General features: G+C 42.1%; 2 protein-coding genes across 2 annotated transcripts; one reads left to right on the top strand and one right to left on the bottom strand.

Moving 5' to 3' along the window:
• Nucleotides 1–914: 914 nt before the first annotated feature.
• On the top strand, nt 915–11,410 carry ZNF391 (zinc finger protein 391). Its single transcript, XM_057554201.1, has 3 exons — nt 915–1,050; nt 9,366–9,477; nt 10,256–11,410. Exon 3 carries the CDS (start codon nt 10,334–10,336, stop codon nt 11,408–11,410), a length of 1,077 nt encoding a protein of 358 aa, XP_057410184.1. The 5' UTR covers nt 915–1,050; nt 9,366–9,477; nt 10,256–10,333.
• LOC130709131 (poly(A) polymerase alpha-like) lies at nt 6,102–8,082 on the bottom strand (the record flags this gene model as incomplete). The annotated part of the gene is given in 2 exon segments (XM_057555778.1): nt 6,102–6,782; nt 6,784–8,082. Coding segments are annotated over 2 exon segments (1,965 nt in total), but the record flags the coding sequence as incomplete, so codon positions are not given.
• Nucleotides 11,411–19,398: the final 7,988 nt, after the last annotated feature.

Genomic DNA, 19,398 nt, shown 5'->3' with positions numbered 1-19,398 from the left:
TCAAGGGACCCTCAAAACCAAAACAGATTTTGAAAAGGAACAAGTTGGAAGATTCATACTTCCTAATTTCAAAACTTACCACAAAGCTACACAGTGGTAATCTCAACAGTGTGGTGCCGGAATAGGGATATACGTCTAGACCAATGAAATAGAAAAGAAAGTCCAGAAAAAAAAAAAATTCCACATATATATCATCTGATTTTCAACCAGTGCTAAGACCACATAATTGGGAAGTAACAGTCTTTTCCAACAAATGGTACTGGGAAAACTGGATATACACATACAAAATAATGAAGTTGTATGCTTACTTTACACCAAATACAAAAAATAATTCAAAATGTATCAAAGATCTAAATTTAAGAGTAAAACTATAAAACTCTTAGTATAAAACATAGGTAAAAATCTTCATGACCAGAATAGGATCCTGATTTTATTTACCTTTACTTCTCTTGATGGAATTTGGGAAGTGTCCTGCATTTAATTGCATCTAAGCATCTAGACTGTGCAAAAAAGCCTGTTTCTCCAGAGATGGTCTGAGGACCACCTGCATTAGAATTATCTGGGATGCCCCCTGAAAATGCAGTGTTTCTGGGACTTTCCTCTGACCAACGAGTGCGAAGCCTGGGAATCTGTATTTTAACCAGCTCTCCAGGTATGCTGTTTAAAACTAAATCATTGGTTTGGACTATACTGCATAGAATGTATTAAGATCCTCAGGACCTTTCTAGGGTCTCCAGCATCAACTTTCTCAGGCCTCTAGCATCAACTTCTCAATCTCGGCGTCACACACACCAGGGAAAGTGCTTTGCAAAAATCTCCAGGAGAATGAGTCTGAACACTACCTGGCGGTCCCGGAGTCTGCAGCGCAGGCGCAGAGCCACGGCCTCTGGTATGCTGCCCATTCTCCCCATCGTCTCTGTTCTCTAACAGATCATCCGCTCCAGGAGAATTAGGTCGGGGCCGTTGATCAGGCAATGACTGGCCCCACATACTGACAAGGACACGACCAGGGGTCTGAGTGGAAGAGTGTCTGTGACCTCGGGAACCTTGGTGAGCGCGGGAGCAGTGGGTCGACGCAAGGGTTTCCCATTAATCCTTCCGGCTTCCTCAAGCCCCGCGCACTAAGGTTCCGTCTACGCGTGGGTCCGGCCCAGGGTGTGTCCCGGCGCTCGCCCCGAGGCGGCCGGTGAGTGGGGCACGCCGGGCTCCGGGGCCCGGGGCCTGGACGGGTGGGCCTGGAGGCTCTAGGAAGTGGTCGTGCGGAAACACTCAACTCTCTCGGGGGGAGACCGGCGAGAGGTCCAAGGGTGGTCTGGCCGCAGATCCGGCCGAGAGGTGCCTCCGCGGCTGGGACGCGGCACGGTGTCTCCGAGCTGCGCCCAGCGCTCACCTTGCGGGTGGGCACAACCTAGTCCCTCAGCTGCGCTGACAGCAGGTGGTGTTCTCCGGTGAACCCCTGGGAGATGGAAAAGCTCAGAGTTTCATTCCGCTCCGCTCTAGCTGGGCGAGGAAGGGCTTCTGTACTCGGGGTGTTTCCCAGATGCTTACCGTGTGCCAGGCACTGTTCTAAGAGTTTTTACCAGCGTTAACTCATTTAATCCTCGCGTTAACCCCATGAGATGTACGATTATTATCCTCATGTTACAGATTTTAAAATTGAGGCACACAGAGATGAAGTACCTTACTTAAAGTTACAGAGCTTGAGAGTAGTAGTATTTATTTTATGGTTCTGATGATGACGGTTGTACTTCAGTATAGTAGGTGTTGTTAGGGGTATTGACAAATGCTGTATATCAAATTCTGTGAATTTGTTGTGACTTTGAACCAATCTTCAAGGACACTGTTGTCTGAAGACCATCTTTTGGTAGGCCTGGAGACTTGACTGTCTCTGTTTTAGAGTTGAACAGAGGCTGCCTAGGCCCTCCTGCTGACTCCTGTGCATTCGCAAAGGCTCCAGGAAGTAGTCAGCCCGATACCAGAAAGCAAAGCACCAGAAGAAGAGCTATTCCAGAACCTTCAGAACCTGCTTCCTTCGGAATGAGATAATTTCTTAATATTCAAGGGAGTATATACAAGGGAAAATTATTCCAAGATCAGCAATTGATTATAAGAGAAAGTGGCATGGTCAGAAGAATTTCAGATGGTTAAGGTAACAGGAGGGGGTCAGGGCTGTGAGGGCTGGAAACTTAGTCATATAAAGAGGAGAATGGGGTTTGCTGGTGCTGCAGCACTTTGCGACCACTGTACTTTCGAGAATAATGATTTGGTAAGGATACGATATCTATAGACCAGTAAGGTGATCCAGGTAAAACTAAAGTATGAGGAAGAAAGGAGAAAAAGAGAAAAGGAGAGGCAACATTCCACATCATGGTGGAGGAACCCCTTGTATGAAACCTAGATAAGGGTATGGTCCTAACCTTGTGGAGACAGAGACCTCCTAGCCTCTCTGAAATATATCTGGGGGCTCCGCCTGAGACCTTAGTCATATCCACCGGCTCTGCCTTCCCCATTTCATGTGCATCCTCCAAAGCCAGGAAAAAGAATGCATCTGTCCACTCTCTAGAACAGCAGCACAAATCCTCTGAGAGCATCTTTCCCTAAATGTATACTATCACAATTTAAAAACTAATTCATTTGAGGTAAGCACAGCAGTAATATCTCCTTATGTCATAGATGATATTCTTTATAGTAAGCTTTGCCATTTATAATGTGTAACATTCACGGAAGCTTTGTGAGAAAAGACAAGGGAGTACTAGTAATGCCATTTTATAGTGTGGGACCAGCTTTTCAAAAAGGTGAGTGGCTTGCCCAGAGATGCACAGCCCTGTGGTGGAGCAATATCATCTGCCTTCTGTTTTGACTCTCAGGAAGAAGCGACTACTGCCTACTCCCTTTGAACTCATATCCCATGTGAGGAAATCGATAAGCAGACTGGATTATATGCCTCGGAACACCTAGAGAGAGTTTGGACTCAGCCCAGACCAATTCCCTTTACCTTTTCTCATTAAAGAACTAGGGACTTAAGCCCAGACATAAATGTCTACTGTCATTTTCTTTGTGTCTGGGAGGAGGTGGGGTTACTTTAGGACATTTGTTTTACCTCTTAATACCTAGGGTTGCATTCACCTGGCCCAATGTGGACATTACTAGACCAGTGACTCTGGATACCTTAGGGTAAGACCTGTTATCCCCAGATTTGCCCTTTACCAGAAAGAAAATGAAGAGGAGGTGGAAGAGGGAAAGGCAACTTTCTATCTCACTATAGGATCGTATACCATGTATGTTAAGGATTCTTCCTTCTTTTCTGGAAGTTTGTGCCATCTCGCCAAGTGGAGACACATGTATTTCTCTTTTCAGAGAATGTCCCTTCTTAGGTGAGTGTGGCAAATTTTGCCCAGTATGGGATTAGTCCCTGGTTGCCTGCTGACTGCTTTTGATGTCTTCCTCAGCACTCCCTTGCTCTATTTCAGCATTAGGCGATTGACCTCTTTCTCAAACAGTTTCCTCTGAAACATGGACCTTAGGCTCTCACATGTCTCTGGGAATTTGAAAAAGAGTCTGTTCATTCTAGTCTTATCCCCTTAGTCTAGGCAGATGGGTCTGTGCCTCAGAGTTTGGAATCTAAAATTAAATTCCAGGAATCAGACAGCTCTGGACTAATCAAGTCCAACATCTTCCTTTTACAGATGAGGATACATAAAACCAGACTAGTTATTTTTCCTTGGTTTTTAGTTAGCTACCAACAGAGCTATGATCAAAATCCAGATTACTTGGTAAATGTAATACCAAGTAATTATTTATACCACGGGGCCTCTATCTGGTGTTTCACTGATTTATGCCAAGGATGTCACTTGCTTTGTGGTGGCACTTTAGTGGAAGCCAGGAAATTTAATCCTTAGTTTACACAGATAGGGCTTTTAGTGTGGTTGGGACTTATTGCAGCCTCTCAGGATAGTCATCTCTCAGAGGTAGTCACTCTTGTGTCAAGGTCATGCTGGTGTCCTTGGATCAGTGGAGTTTAGTTCCTTGGCCCTTTAGAGGCCATATGAATGGAAAGCATGACTCAAGTGTTCTTTCCCTGCCTGTTGAGAAGCAATAAGTATGATGTAGTGTAGTGAGTTTGAGTCCAGGATTTATCACTTGGCCTTGGGCCAAATTACTTATCCTTTCTGTACCTCAAATTCTTCATTTGTATTTTGGAAATAATAATAGTAACCCTCTTATTGTTGTGAGACAAAAATGAGTCTGTATTCATAAAATGCTTAGAATAGGCAGACCCAAGAGAAAAGACCAAAAAAGGGCCTTTCCAGAGGCTGCACCTCCAAGTCAGGTTCCTTTCACAGTTGGGTTCTTTTTTTTTTTTTTTTTTTTAATGTAGAAACTTTCCCCAATGTGGTTTCTGTGTGTCTGTCATAGGTGTCACATATACAAACACATAATACATAATACAGTTATACATGTCATGAGCTTATTTGAAATGCAAAAACAACTACATCTTGGGACTCTTGTACTGCACTCTATATACACATTAAATTATAATTATCTTATATCAAATTGGCATATTTTACCAATCATCAAGGTATTAATAAGCATGAGAATAAACCCTCAACTTCAAATTGGCTCTCTCCTCTGAACTCTGTCCTAGTTCTCTCTCTGTTCAGGAGATCCTGCCTACTTTTAGATGTCCTGTTTTAATGGTTCTAGTGAGTCAGTTTATAAAGATCTTCACATTTCAGATCTTCCTGGTTTCCCTTTGTCTCCAAAAACCTGAACAAAATCTCTTCTCAACAATATCTCTTCTCCAAGATGGAATGTAATATGTAATAATGTAATAATATTCCACTGTGTACAAAATTCCCACTGTTCCTACGTCACCTTTATGGCAGTGTGGGTGTTCTCAGATCTTCAAGGACTTCTGCTGGGGACAAGGACTTTTGCTTTAAGGCTTTAGAGGCTTTGCAATTTACCGCCTGAGAGAGTCACTATTTATCTATTGTGTAACTGTTAATACTTTAGTCCCATTGCACTAGAGAAGTAATTCTCTACCTTGCAAACCTACCATCCCCTTTACTATCTTGAAATAAAATTTATAGATAATATTAACTACCTATAGATATAATTTCCAGAATATCACTATGTTACCTTAACTGTAATATAAAGGAGAAAGAAAAGGAAAGTAATTTATAATAGAATAATAGTTTTTCAGCATGTAAATGATTGGATGAAATAGACACTTGTACCTATTCATAGAATCATGTGAATACAACAGCTACAAATGCAGACTGATACGTGAATGTTGTATTTGTGAATCTAATGTCATGAGTGGCTTGATTTTCCTAAAATGGCGAACAATTCCAAATATCATTCAAAGAAAAAGAAGTATATTTCCTTGATTTTCCAATACATAGCAAAGTTGTGCAAAATACTTTGTATTTATTTGTAAAGTAGTTCCAGTCTCAGGTAACCATTAACAACTCTTTTGAAAGTCTGGCAGGATAAGGGACATTCTTTGTTTTACAGGAATCCCTGATCCCCACTAAATTCTAATAGCCCCATTCAATCAATATGACAACCAAAACAAAAACAAAAACAAAAAAAACCACACACACAAACCCTCACAAATTCCCAAAACTCTCCCTAGGAGGTGATATTGCTGCCTTGAGGATTACTGTAATAGAGGAGAGAAGTAACAGTGAACTGCCAATAGAATAATGATGGAGTAGCTTAAGGATCTGGGCTGCAAGAATGTAGGCCAGCCAACCTAAGCAGTAAGACAAATGCCTACTAAGGAATGTTAGCGCCAAAAAGTGTGCAACTGGATTTTATTGCAAGGTTCTAAATAAATTAGAAAATCTGACTTCTCAGCCAACCCATTGGTAGAGTTTTGTGTTCCCTGCTTTCAGTTGAAAGGCATGTTCTTCTCAAAGCTGGACACAGACAGCATCGTCATGTTGCTCTTGAGGTTCTCCATGGATGGCTTCTTCGTGAACATCCTCCAAGATTCATTTCCACATGTGGGAGGTTCCCAGTCTCTGAGAAAGGCAAGACTTTTTTTTTTTTTTTAACTTCCACAAAGACAACTTTATTAAACTTCTGTATATGCTCATTTTCATTCATTATACAACACTAATCTTAACAACATTTATAAAATTCTCCTTGCTTTTTGCACTTAGTACCTGAGAGGCCAACAGAGAAGCCGCTGTCTGAATGGTTTCTGATTGAGTTGTACTTGTCTCTGTATCAAGTTGTTCCTTTGTTTCTGTTTTATCATGTCCACTCAAAGCAAGACAGTTAGCATCTTCACTTGTTTCATCCTCTTCTGTTTTGGTTTTCTTGGGACTCTCCTCTTTATGAGGTGAGGATGTCCTCTTGACTCCTACTATAGGATTAGGTGTCTTTGTTGCTGCATTTCCTGAAGGTCTTGGTGGTGGGTTTACCAGACGTGTTGAAGAAACAACTCTGGAGACCGTAGGCTTTGGTGGTGATGAAATGGCTGGTTGTGTGGCAGTTTGAGGAATGCTTTCACTCGATGTACCCCCTGAGCTTTCACTGGAATTTACTTGTGGCACAGAAACTTCAGTAGCCTGTATGTTGGTCACAGATGCTGCTGTTACAGCTGGAGCAGGACTGTTTCCCTGAGAGCTGCCGGAACTGTGCAGCGGGCTGGTCTTCGCAGCACCGGTCGGCAAAGGCACAGACATGCTGTTATCACTGTCCATAGACAGGTCGAGGCTGCTGTCATTCAGAGGGGTCAACCGGACACCTTCTGTTGAATGTTTTTTTCTTTTTCTGAAGCACATGATTAGGCAGTAGTTGATGGAGTTGCTTTCTTCTTACATGCATTGCAGCAATTTTCATGTCCACCTCAAACATCTTGCTGTTTATTGCTTGCCTATAAACTGTATCTGTGAAAGACTGAATATCGTAGGTGAGATCAACACTGAGATTTTCAGAGTTTTCTGTTTTTTTAAACACTAACCCAATCACCCACATCGTGCGAAATTCTTCCTTGTCAGGATTTTCTTTGGGTGCTGGAAATGACTGGGGATTCACATGAGCCAGTGTAATAAATTCATTCTTCTCCAAACTTCCAACCAGGATTCGGATTTTTGATTCCACCAAGCCCACCCATTCTAGGCGTTGTTTTTCAGTTGGTGCACTTGCTAGAAGTACAATATAATGCTTGTACTTTTGAAAGAAGTTTGGAGCTTCAAAAAGTTTGGACCACTCTGCCTTACTCAGCAAAATTTCATCTGTGATAGCAAGACCTTGTTTAAACTCCTCAACCATGACCATCCGTGTTGAAACGGACACATTGTACGTGGAGTTCTGTTGTGGGTATGCTGGTGTAATTATAGGCATAAGATGGTACCTATCACTGGGGTTTACCCTTGGGTCCCATACAGGCAAATTAAGATTGCATTCTTCAGGCTGTTTCAATAGGACTGGATTTGGCCATTCCCATTTAGAAAATACCAAGAAAAATTTATGTACAAGAGTTGATGCTATTGCATTTGGATAAAGCTGGCAAGTTCTTGCTACTAGCATAGCCCAGGAAACACCACCGAGGAAACCTAATATATTGGAATAGATGTTGTGGCGTTTGGCCCACAGTTTGATAGCTCTCAGGGTTAACCTGAAGTTGTCAATGTTTGGTACTAGATGTAAAATTTCATCGGTCACCCTGCAACCGTTAAGACTTCTTATGCATCTTATATCTAAATTTTTAAGCAGACTGTCATCTCTTAAGTCCAAGTCTTCTGGAATAGTCTGCAGTGCTAATCTTGCAAACAAAATATCAATCTCTATCCCATCAAAACACAGTTTGATAACTGGTACAAATGCCTCTTCAACAGCTCTTAAATCTTTTACTTCTTCCTGTAATTTCAATTTATCATAGAACGAGGTGAAAAAGTCACTTCGATCAACATGTCTTGGTGCAACACACAACGCATCAATATCGGCACCTTTTGTATGTACTCCTAATCTATAAGATCCAAATGTAAATATTTTTCCACCAACATTTTCAATTACAGATTGTGGAAGATTAACGGCATCGTCTCCTGCGCCGGCACCGCCCAGTCACTTCCCCCCCGCAACCGCCGCCGCTGCCGCCCTGGGCATGATCCACTGAGGCGGGAGGGGGGTGGGGGGGCTGCCTCAGCCCTGGGTCCAACCCCACTCCCGCACCCGCTCCCGCCGCTTTAAGCGCTTCTCCTCCTTCTCCTTCGTCCTAACATGGCGCCCGAGCGCTACCACAGCAACGTTCTAGAACCCGAAAGGCAAGACTTTTGAAACCAGATCAACTCTTAACCTAGTGGATCTTAAATTGTGCTGTGAGCAGAAACATTAGGGGAACTATTATACAATTTGTTGCCTACTGTCATGCCCAAGGGCTCTGAATGAATTTACGAGAGAATGGGTTAAAGAAAAAACTTCAGTGGGGAAACAGAGTCCAGAGAAGGGCTGGAAGAGTAGGCACAGATTCCCATATCCTCCCCATTTTACCAACAGAGCCAGGATGCTCTGCTAGACACTCAGTGTAGGTCAGTATTCTAGGAGAGGGCCTTGCTGCTCTTCCTTATTGTAAGGCAAGTGTTAGAACAACCTTGTGAGTGGGGAGATAAACAGACTGCTTGGTACAGTCTGAATGTGGGGTGCCAGCTTTTTACAGGAATCATCTGGGAAAGCTAGCTGCCTAATACCTGGAAACCTTGAGATCCTTGGGAAGTGTTGGCCCTTCTAGCAGAAGGAAGAAGTCACCTGTCCTAAGGGAAGCTGAGTTTATGTTTTAGACCCTCTGGCTGTGAGAAGAATGTTTGGTAGAAAGGCTGGTCCCAGTGAACACATTTTTCAGGCAACCTAGAGAGTGTTTCTAAGGTTCATTTTGGACAACTCAACTTGTCGAGTCATATAAACTTAATAAATACAAATGCCTGGGCCTCATTGTACTTAACTAGGTCTGAGGTAACGCCCAGTATCTAGAGTAACAAGTTCCATAAGTGATTCTGATGGGTATGTGTATAACCTTTCTTTTGGAACCAGTTTTAGCCCAGAACTTTCAGATACCCATTTTCTCCAGCCCCTCCTGCCACAGCCTCTAAAAATGCACACTATGGTTTTTGTTTGTTTGTGGGGTTTTTTTTTTTTTTTTTTTGGCTGCACTGTGAGGCTTGTGGCATCTTAGTTCCCCAACCAGGGATTGAACCTAGGCCCTCGGCAGTGAAAGCACAGAGTCCTAACCACTGGACCGCCAGGGAATTCCCACACACTATCTTTTCTATAGATCAAAGCATTAATGTTGAGCTCTCAATAGCCCTGTGTCTCCAGCACCAATAGCCTTGTGTTAAATCATTTCCAATCAGCAGGAATCCCAGCATGTGAATTGGACATGATCACCCAGTTGGAGAAAGAACAACTGTAGACACTGGATCTTCAGGGAGCTGAAGAGGGGAGTGACCAAAAATATCTGTCTAGGTGAGTAGTATCATGAAAAGGCCACCAATCTGAAATTTCGGAGACATGAGTTCTAGTCTAAGCTCTTGCAATTTGCTGGGTGACTTAAGTTACTCACTCTGTTTTCTATCTGTCAAATAAGCAAGTTGGCCTTGATGAACTCTAAGTTAAGATCTGTCATGATGAGCTCTGTTAATCCTCTGAATTCTGTGGTTGTAGACTTGTTTAGAAGAATACCTAAACTAGCTGGAAGAAGGGTTGTGGGATCAAAGGGAGATCAAATGGGGATAGCAGGGTAATAGTTATCATTTCTGAAATTCTGTTTTCTCTCTTTGCCAAGAGAATGGTTACATCCAAGCTTGATACAGTCTTCCTCACTTTTTGTATTTTGGCAGGGGGGTGGTGGTTATGTTTTCTACATTTGAGAGTCTTTACTTTTCTCATCCCTTTCCTTTCTCTCATTTACCATAACTAATTGGCTACAATAGTTAATAGCTCATTTTACTTTCTAATCCCCTATTCTCTGCTCATCAATTGGTATATCTGCTCATGTCCATTTTGGGGGCTCAGCATATTACCCACGCCCCTACCTGTATTTCTTGTGCACCCACTGTGAAAACTCTGTTATCACTTCTGGCCTTGTTCACTTCTCTTTCATTGTCCCTTTTAAGTTTCTGCCCATATAAAGTTACCAGTGTGCATGAATTGCAAATTAGTTGTCTTTTTTTTTTCTGCTGGTTTATTTTCCTTGCTCTCCACACTAGACACAGGTGACATTTGCACTTTAAATGTCTTTCAGATAGGGAGATTTGAACTGAACCAAAGCATCAACACCAATCAGGCTATTTCTGAAGAACTAGAGTTTTCAGGGTCAGCAATGGAAAGTCTCCGAAGGAATACTGCCCAACATCCTATGAATGAAGAAGTCTGTAAAAGTGAAGGCCAGTTGTCAAGGCAGACAAAATGTCCTACACAGAAGAAATCTTCTTTTGAGAAAACAGCAATCAGAAAAGTGTCAATGACCCTCAAGGAAATTTTCACTAGGGAGAGAGGCCCTGAATCCAGTGAATTTAGTCTAAGCTCAAAACTTAATACACGGCAGAAAATTCCAAAGGGAGCTATGTCCCCCATATCTAGGAAAAACTCCAAAGATAATTCAGGCTTAATTAAACACCAAAAACTCTTTCTGCAAAGGAAACCTTGTAAATGCAATGAATGTGGTAAAGCCTTTAGTTACCAATCAGACCTTATTGTCCACAGTAGAATTCATGGTGGAGAAAAGCCTTTTGCATGCAATGAATGTGGGAAAACTTTTAGCCGAAGTACACACCTTATTGAACATCAAAGAACTCACACTGGAGAGAAACCTTATGAATGCAGTGAATGTGGAAAAGCTTTTAGCCGGAGTACACACCTTAGTCTACATCAGAGGATCCATACTGGAGAAAAACCATATGAATGTAGTGAATGTGGAAAAGCCTTTAGCCGAAGCACTAACCTTAGTCAGCATCAGCGAACTCATACTCAAGAAAAACCTTACAAATGTAATGAATGTGGGAAAGCCTTCAGTGACCGTTCAACCATAATTCAGCATCAACGAATACACACTGGAGAGAATCCCTATGAATGCAGTGAATGTGGAAAAGCTTTCAGTTGGATCTCATCTCTTACTGAACATCAGAGAACACACACTGGGGAGAACCCCTATGAGTGCAGTAACTGTGGGAAAGTATTCAGTCGGAGCTCATCCCTTGTTGAACATCAGAGAATACACACTGGAGAAAAGCCCCACGAGTGTAGAGAGTGTGGAAAGGGCTTCAGTCGGAGCTCCTCCCTTATTATTCACCAGAGAACTCATACGGGAGAGAAGCCTTACAAGTGTAATAACTGTGGGAAAACCTTCAGTCAGAGTTCATCTCTCATCAGACATCAGCAACTTCACACTAAAGAGTAATATCTGTGCTTTCCTTAATGTTAGCACAAGAGCACACAGCATAACCTCCCACAGCTGAAAAGAAACATATATACTTGTTTGAATTTTCCTTCCTACTAGCTAGCTCTAAGCCAGTTTCAAGCTAGCCTTCCTTCCTTTTTGTAAACTAAATGCTCAAATGAGTGATCAATCCAACAAGGGGATGACTTTTAAAACCTAACGTATTCACCCTAATATTCTGGAGGGCTCCAACTTAGAATATACAGCTACCTAACACCTTGCAGTTCCTCACCTTATCTATTCCATGGAGCTTGGGTCCCTGAACAACCAGTGAACCCTCTCTTTCCCAACCACATCAGCTCCTTCACTTAAAAGAGGAAATCCCATGTGTGTGTATTTTCATGCTTGCTGGCTCCAGTAGCAGAAGAGAAGGAGCTGGCTTCAGATTAGGACAAAAATTTCCCACCAGTTTGGGGATAAAAAATTCAGTCTCAAATTAATATGGACAAATTTTTCTCTTCATTCCTCCCTTACCTTTTTTGCTATAGCATAGTTTCCTCAAAGTATAGCCCATAGTTCTAATGTGCCTAACTAATCCCAGTGTTATCTTATCTTAGCCTTACCAAGAAGGTCCTAAAAATCTTAGCTCCTCCATTATCTTTTAAAAAATTGCTGCCCTATTTTAAGAACTTTTCTTTTGTTTACAGACTTCATGAAACATATACCATCTGGTTCTGACTCTCACCAGCCTTGTTAAGCTGATCTGTCAAAGACAAACTCCATGCCTCTTTCTCAGTCCTTTTCCTACTTGACATTTGCAGAATTGGCACTTTTGGCCACTCCTATGCCTTAAGACGTGAGCTTCTGGGATCCATTGTTCTGTGCTGATCCACACTTTTCCTACCTTACAGCACTTCTTTGATTAACAATGATCAGCTCTGTGACTTTGGGCAAGAGTTGGACCAGAATAATTTCATTTTATTGGCTTATAGTACTTCATGTTATTCAATTAGATTGTAAGCTTCTTGAAAACAGAAATCTTGCTTTAGATCCCTATAAAACATCACACAGTGCTGAGTAGTCACTAAATGTCCCATAATTATTGCTTACTGATTCCTCTTTATCTATCCTGGGTAATCAGTCTGCTAGGATTTATTTGAAATGTCTTGATAGTTGATTTCTTTCTCTCTATTCCTACTGCTGCTGCCAAGTCCTCAGTAGTTTGGGTCTAGATTACCAGAGTAAACACATTGTTGCTGCTCTTGTCTCCCTGTCTTTATATAGCTGCCTGACTAAACTATCACTTGGTTCAGAAAGAATCCACAGTTCCCCGTTGTCCCAAGGAAAAAGTTCAAAGTGCTTTAACTTGAAGACCTTGCACAGTTGGATCTATTTACTTATTTTCCATTACTCCCCAGTACAACTGGGCAGCCCTGTCCTTTGTCTCTATGACACCCTTTCTCTTCACACTTGGCTCCTCTTCAAACTATTCCGTGGCACCCTTTTACATACCCTGCTTTCCTCCCTGTATCTCCAGAAATCTATCCATACTTTATAAAAGGCCCTGGTCAGGTCCTGCCTCCTCTGTGATAATTTCAGTCCCCCCCCCCCCCCCCCCGCTTCTTAGAAGTCCTTTACAGTGATGGTTTGCCTTATTCTCCTGTATTACATACTTTCTTTTTCTGTTCTCTGGTTCTGTCAGGTGCTTTTTTCCATGAACTTTTTTGAAGTTAGAAATTGTCTTAAATCTCTTAGAAGCCCCATCTAATGCTTAGTACAATACAGGCCTGGATTGTAGTTTTAATCTAAATCAGGAGGGTTTAATTTAATAATGCAGTCACTTTACTCTTTTGAATGGAGAGATTACCTCATAAATATTTTGGTCCTTTTTGTCCTACCTTGAATTATATACATTAAGCCTTGGGACTGACTCTCCTTCAGAGCTCCTGGGATGCTGGCCTCTTGGCTTTCCACTTCATGAGACTGTTTTAAGGAGTAGGTGGGTTTATTCATATAAAGTGATGAAAACAGTGCCTAACATATAGTAAGTGTTCAATAAATGCTAATTGTTATGATTATATTCCTTCATATCTGCCTGTAGTCTTTTATTTCATCCCTAAAGGGTCTGTAACTCCACAGAATGGAAAACTAGGATCACAATCAAATAAGTAAGAAGATATTTCTTCTAACTGCCATCACAGACAGTTGTCATCTATTATATTATAACTCTATTGTGTGTCAAAAATGACTCAAGGCAGCTTACACGATATGATAAAATACAAAACTGAAAAAATGCAAATCAGTATTAAAGAAGAAAATGCCTAGAAGATCAAGATTATGACAAATTATGGTATGCCAGATAGTTATTCAGGTATGAAAGTGAGATGGTCATTTGCTTACATTGTATTTGGAAGGGGAGAAAATGTCCATTCTTCAAGGAAAGCCTAATAGAGTTAAGATGAATTTCTCCACTGGCCTTCATATAATTATACAATGTGCTTGATAACAAAAAATTAATATTAAATTATATGTTCTCTACAACACCTAGCATATAGTATGTTTTCCAGTGAATAAATATTTAGTTCACAGGAGAAGTCTCAGAAAGGCAAATATAAAGATTCTTCTTGGGGTGGAGTGGGGTTAGAAGGAGCAGAGGGTAGAGATAATCAAGTAATTACTGGGTGCCAGAAGAAAAGCTCTTTTTACACATTTGAGTCTCTTAATTTACCACATTATGGGATGAAGAAACTGAAATTTACAGATGTTAAATAGCTTACCCAAGGATCAGGATTTGACCCCACTACTGGATCTCTTAAGCTGGGCCCTGGCAAGATCTGGGAAAGAAAGAACTGTGTAAGTAAAGGCATAGAGGTGGGAAAATGCTCTGTTTGTTCCAATAGATGAACTGGACTGTCTATGGCAGGGAGTTCAGTGAAATAAAAATGAAAAAGTTCATTTGGAATTGGATAACTAGACAGTGGCTGCCCTGAGTACTAGCTTGTGTGTGGATTTAATCATTTAGGCAATGAGGGAATTACAGGAGGTTTTTGATCATGGTAATAAAAATTTGGTTTCGGGGAGAAGATTAATTTGGTAGAGGAGACAAGGTGGTTTGGAAATGAGAGAGACAGCACGCAGAAACTAGGTGAGGAGCTGAAGTATTAGAATAGTGGTATTGTGGAACAGGGCAGTGGTCAGATGAAGAGACAGTATAAAGGAAGGATCCTATGAAACTGGTGACTAGATACGGGCAAGGTAGAAGAGAGACCAGCACTTCCTTAGTTGCTGTTGTTAACTTTCCTGTAAGCTACCTAGTGTATGGAGGGAGGAATTTCTGATACACACTCAGCAGTTAGCCATGAATACAAAACATTAAAAAGCTGAACGCCTGATATGATTAACTTGCATCTTTAAAGTCGATTTGGAACCAAAAACTTTTGGGATTTCTGGTGGGGAAATCGGGTCAGAAGATAAGACTGATCTGGTGTGGGGAGCTTTATTCTAAGGAGAAACAGAGGGTTTTCCAATGCAGCCAAAAGCACTGTGACTAGGCTCACACTGAACAATGTCTTCAAAATAATCTCCGTCTTTGCACGGAGCCCACATCCAGGCGCTCGGCGTGGGCCCTCTTCTGCGAGCCCTGCAGGGGCTCCCGCGGAGGCCAGCTGCCTTCCCAATCCTCGCTCGTCCGGACGCCTAGGCCATTCCTCGGGAACCCGGGTAGGGAAGGAGGCGCGTGAGTGCGAAGACCACCGCGGGGGTAAGAGCCTCAGAGCTCTGCGCTTTGGCTGTGCTCCCGGACTTTCATGGTGACCGTTGTGTGCTCCAGTTCCCCCCATCAAGGCTGCGATGGCCACTCCTAGAACCACCGGATGGGGGCCAGCGACCACCCTAGACGCCATCTTCTCGCTTCCCCAGGGGCGCTCTGAAGCAAGATCGACCAAAGAGCTGATACTACATCTGAGAACTACAATTCCCAGAAACCTCGGAGACTCGCAGACGTCACAGCGCCCAGACTCCATTTCCCAGAAGTCTTAGGACCAACTCCCATCCTTACAGAAAACCTTATGTGACGTCATCGACTTTCTGCTGAAGATTCTAAAGGCTGTCGGGGTGGGCGGTGCCACGCCACGTTTCTGGATGGTATCCTAGCTTGAATCTCTGTCACTTCTTTTTCTAAAAAATTGATAAATCAGAGTGAAGCTTCCACTCTTTTCCGTTAGATTTTATTCATTTAACATGTGTTTTCCGTGCCTACTCTGTATTAATCCGCTTTTCTGATTTGTGGACTGTGAGATTGAAGATGAGTCACTTTCTTCGCTAAATATTAATTCAGCTCCTTTAAAGAGGCCACGATCCTTCCTCAACATTCTCCCTGCCACCCAACCCCTCACCCTGACACACACACACACGCACACACCCTGAAAAGCATAAAGGGATGAAAAGCAAAAAATAAACACTGGTCCCATCACTCATATAATCCCTGGACATATTAGTAAATGTTCTTTCAGACTTTTTTTTTTCTTCTTATATCCGTGTATCTGCATATGCTAGATATGGAGATGGATTGTGTGTACACGTTTATACATAAAAAAGTTATAGTTTATACGTAACAAAGGATTTACTATATACATACATCTTGAACTTTCCCCATGTTAATATTTTCCAAAATAATTTTTAATGGTACCATCAAAGAACTAATCCTGTCCCTGTATAAGCATTTCTTTTCAGGCTTCCTAAACACCAGTGTTTTTATTTAGAACCCCTAGCAAATGCTTCAGTCTGCTGTTGTCAAAACAACTTTAAAAATTACTATTAATTTTATTAGTTGTGATAATGATATTATGGTTACGTTTAAAAGGAAGAATAAGTCCTTATTGGTTAAAAGATAAATACTGACCTGACAAATGATGTCTGGGTCTAACTTTAAAATATTACAGGAATAAATAAAAGTGGGGAGTCAGGGAGGGATTGCTAAACAAGACTGGCAAATGTTGATTATTGTTTAATCTGTGTGAAGAATACACTGAAGTTCACTTTTCTATTTTGTGTCTATTTGAAATTTTCTGTAATAATTTTTTTTTTTTTTAATGTATACTAGCATTCCTCTTGGAGCAGTGTGGCCAGCTAATTCCTTCCAACCTCATGTTCAAGTCATCCTTTGACCACTGCCCAAATGAAGAATTTTCACTTCCATTGTCATTTCTGTAATGCTGACTGATTCCTTTTCCTGGGACCCATCTTCTGATTAGTTTTTTCACAGTACCTCTGAAACTAAAGTAAGTCTCAACTCTTTACAGAACACTCCTTTTACCTTCATGCTCTCCTGCATCTCAGTCTCCTCCTGATCTCTCCTATGTACATGACTTTGGCATCTGGCTTATAGTTTTCTGCTGTATTTAACGTCTCATTTCATTCTGAGTGACATCAATGTGCCTGACAGAGTAACTGCTCAGTAAACATTTGTTGAATCAATTAATGTCCACGTGGATGAATCATCTAGCAAACATTCTGCCTTTTATCTGGAACTCTGGGGTCTTGGCAGGCAGGAATCCCCGCGCTTGTGGGTAATACAGCATCTGCTGCCCGTGCTTTTCCTCTCCCACTGGTTAATCTTATCCTTCCCTTTTTAATTCTTGTTCCAGAAGTCCTCCTCCGCCTCTGCCTTTAAAAGGTGCCTGCCATCTGCTCCCCACGCACAACCTTCTGTCCTTCACACTTTCCACGCCCACCACTTAGCTTCTATCCATCCCAACATTGTCAGAGACACCATTTCTTTCTGCCTCCTTTAGGACTTTGCTCTCACACTCTTTCCACTTTTCAATCTCTCCTTTTCTAGTGACTCATTTCATTATCACTTTAAACAAGTCTAGTAGGTCTCTCCTATTTAAAAACATCCTCATTAAATTCACATGCTGCTTTAGCCACCAAGCTAATTCTCCCCTAGAGCTTCCAGAAGGAGTGTGACCCAGCCAACACCTTGAGTTTGGCCTAGTGAAACTGATTTCAGACTTCTGGACTCCAGAACTGTGAAAATAAATCTGTTTTTTTTTTTTTTTAAGTTATACAATTTTTATTTATTTATTTATTTATTTATTTATGGTTGTGTTGGGTCTTCGTTTCTGTGCGAGGGCTTTCTCTAGTTGCGGCAAGTGGGGGCCACTCTTCATCGTGGTGCGCGGGCCTCTCATTATCGCGGCACAGGCTCCAGACGCGCAGGCTCAGTAATTGTGGCTCACGGGCCTAGTAGCTCCGCGGCAGGTGGGATCTTCCCACACCAGGGCTCGAACCTGTGTCCCCTGCCCCCTGCATTGGCAGGCAGATTCTCAACCACTGCGCCACCAGGGAAGCCCCAAATCTGTTGTTTTAAGGCACCAAGTTTGTGGTAATTCATTATAGCAGCCATAGGAAATGAATACATTCTTCTTTTGCCCTTGCTCTTTCAGGTTCAGGGGTGGTAATGTTTTCCTGCAATTGCTGGACGTTAGTGTTCCACTGTCCTTTGCTGGTTCCCTCTCTTGGCTAAATTTTCTTCCATTAAACTGCTTGAGTATGGCCCTTAGTTTCTGCCTGGGACTCTGCCTAGAGGTGGAGTGAAGAAAAATATGGACCAAATAAAAAGTGGCCCCTGATAATACTGTCCTTCACCAATAGACCCACTCCTTGTTTCCTGGTCTTCTTCGGCAATGCTGGGCCATAAGCCTCCCAGAACTGTGGTTCCAGATTTCTCCTGGCCCCAAAGTAATCTGCTCAGAACTACATTGCTCAGAGGCCTCAGTAATGATATTTTTTGGACCTGGACCTTGAGCCTTCATGCTTTCTCACTAGTCCAAGATCAAGATGAATGCCCCTGTGCAAGGGTGAGTTCATCCATGGCCCAGGCACCCACCTGAGCCCATCTGAGGCAGAGGTGTGTCCAAGACAGGGTCTAGAATACAGGTTCCATCACACTGTGAGGTCATTCATATCAGTCCCCCTTTCCCTCCCCTCTCCACACCATCTTCTTGAGATGTAAACAAATCCAGAGAGAGGTAAACTTCTGTGACTTTTCTCTTGTCATATTGTTAGGGGAACCACTGACCGAAACTGCCCACGCTGGCCAGGCCCTATAGTAACCACTTGCATGAGTGATCTTAAAACAGGAGGTCCTGGTAAGGAACTCGGAACTAACAAGCAACCTCCAGATAGTGATCACACATTCTCGGTGCCCTGCATTTGATCTGATGGTACCTATGAATAGATCAAATTAATGGAACAAAGTAGGATCTTCCATGGTTAATGATAAATTCCCAAATAAATCCTGTTCCCTCATATAGGAATCATAGTGGCAAAAGGACAAGAGTCTTTTTGTCCATTCCAGGCAGACTCTGGTGTTCACTATTTTGGGATCTCCTTTGAAACAGGAGGACCCTTCACCTGGATATAGAAACTTCATTTCCTTATACTGTGGGAGTGGCTCAGATTCCAACCAAAGCATATCCTATAACCTGAGATCCATTCCTCTCTGCTAATGTCCACCTCTCTGCTATGGGATAAATATATTCCTACATAATGGAAGCCTTGAGAAATTAGGAAATACCAAGATGACATTTCTTCATAGATGTTTCAAAACTATGACAGAAAAAAGTCCTGAGATTTAAATGGCTACTTTATCTCCTGAACTCTGTTCTTCACAGTCTGGCATCTTCTTTAAGGAGGTGACAAAATTCTGATGCAGGTCACTGGCATTTATATAAGCAAAAATGACTGCATTTTTTGGTTTCACTTGAAGAAAGCCACAACACCCACTCCCCCAAACCTCCTTTGTGGGAAGAGTCTTGAACTCCTTTTATATAAATAATGGTCAACTTCTGTGCTACCTCCTGTTCTCAGAGCTCCTATTCTCAAGGCCAGGCTAGGAAATTGTCAGTTACTCTTAAAAGAGCGGACCTGATAATTAGACTGTATCTAGAAAAAATATAAGGGCCCATCTCTTTATGGCTAGACCCATATTTGTTTCTGGCTCAAAT

This window comes from Balaenoptera acutorostrata, chromosome 10, assembly GCF_949987535.1.
Source record: "Balaenoptera acutorostrata chromosome 10, mBalAcu1.1, whole genome shotgun sequence".
Lineage (NCBI taxonomy): Eukaryota > Metazoa > Chordata > Mammalia > Artiodactyla > Balaenopteridae > Balaenoptera > Balaenoptera acutorostrata.
This window is presented reverse-complemented; position numbering and strand designations above follow the sequence as displayed.

What these genes read in the sequence shown, in the direction of transcription:
- ZNF391 (XM_057554201.1), top strand. Translation starts at nt 10,334, where the DNA reads ATGGAAAGTCTCCGAAGGAATACTGCCCAACATCCTATGAATGAAGAA.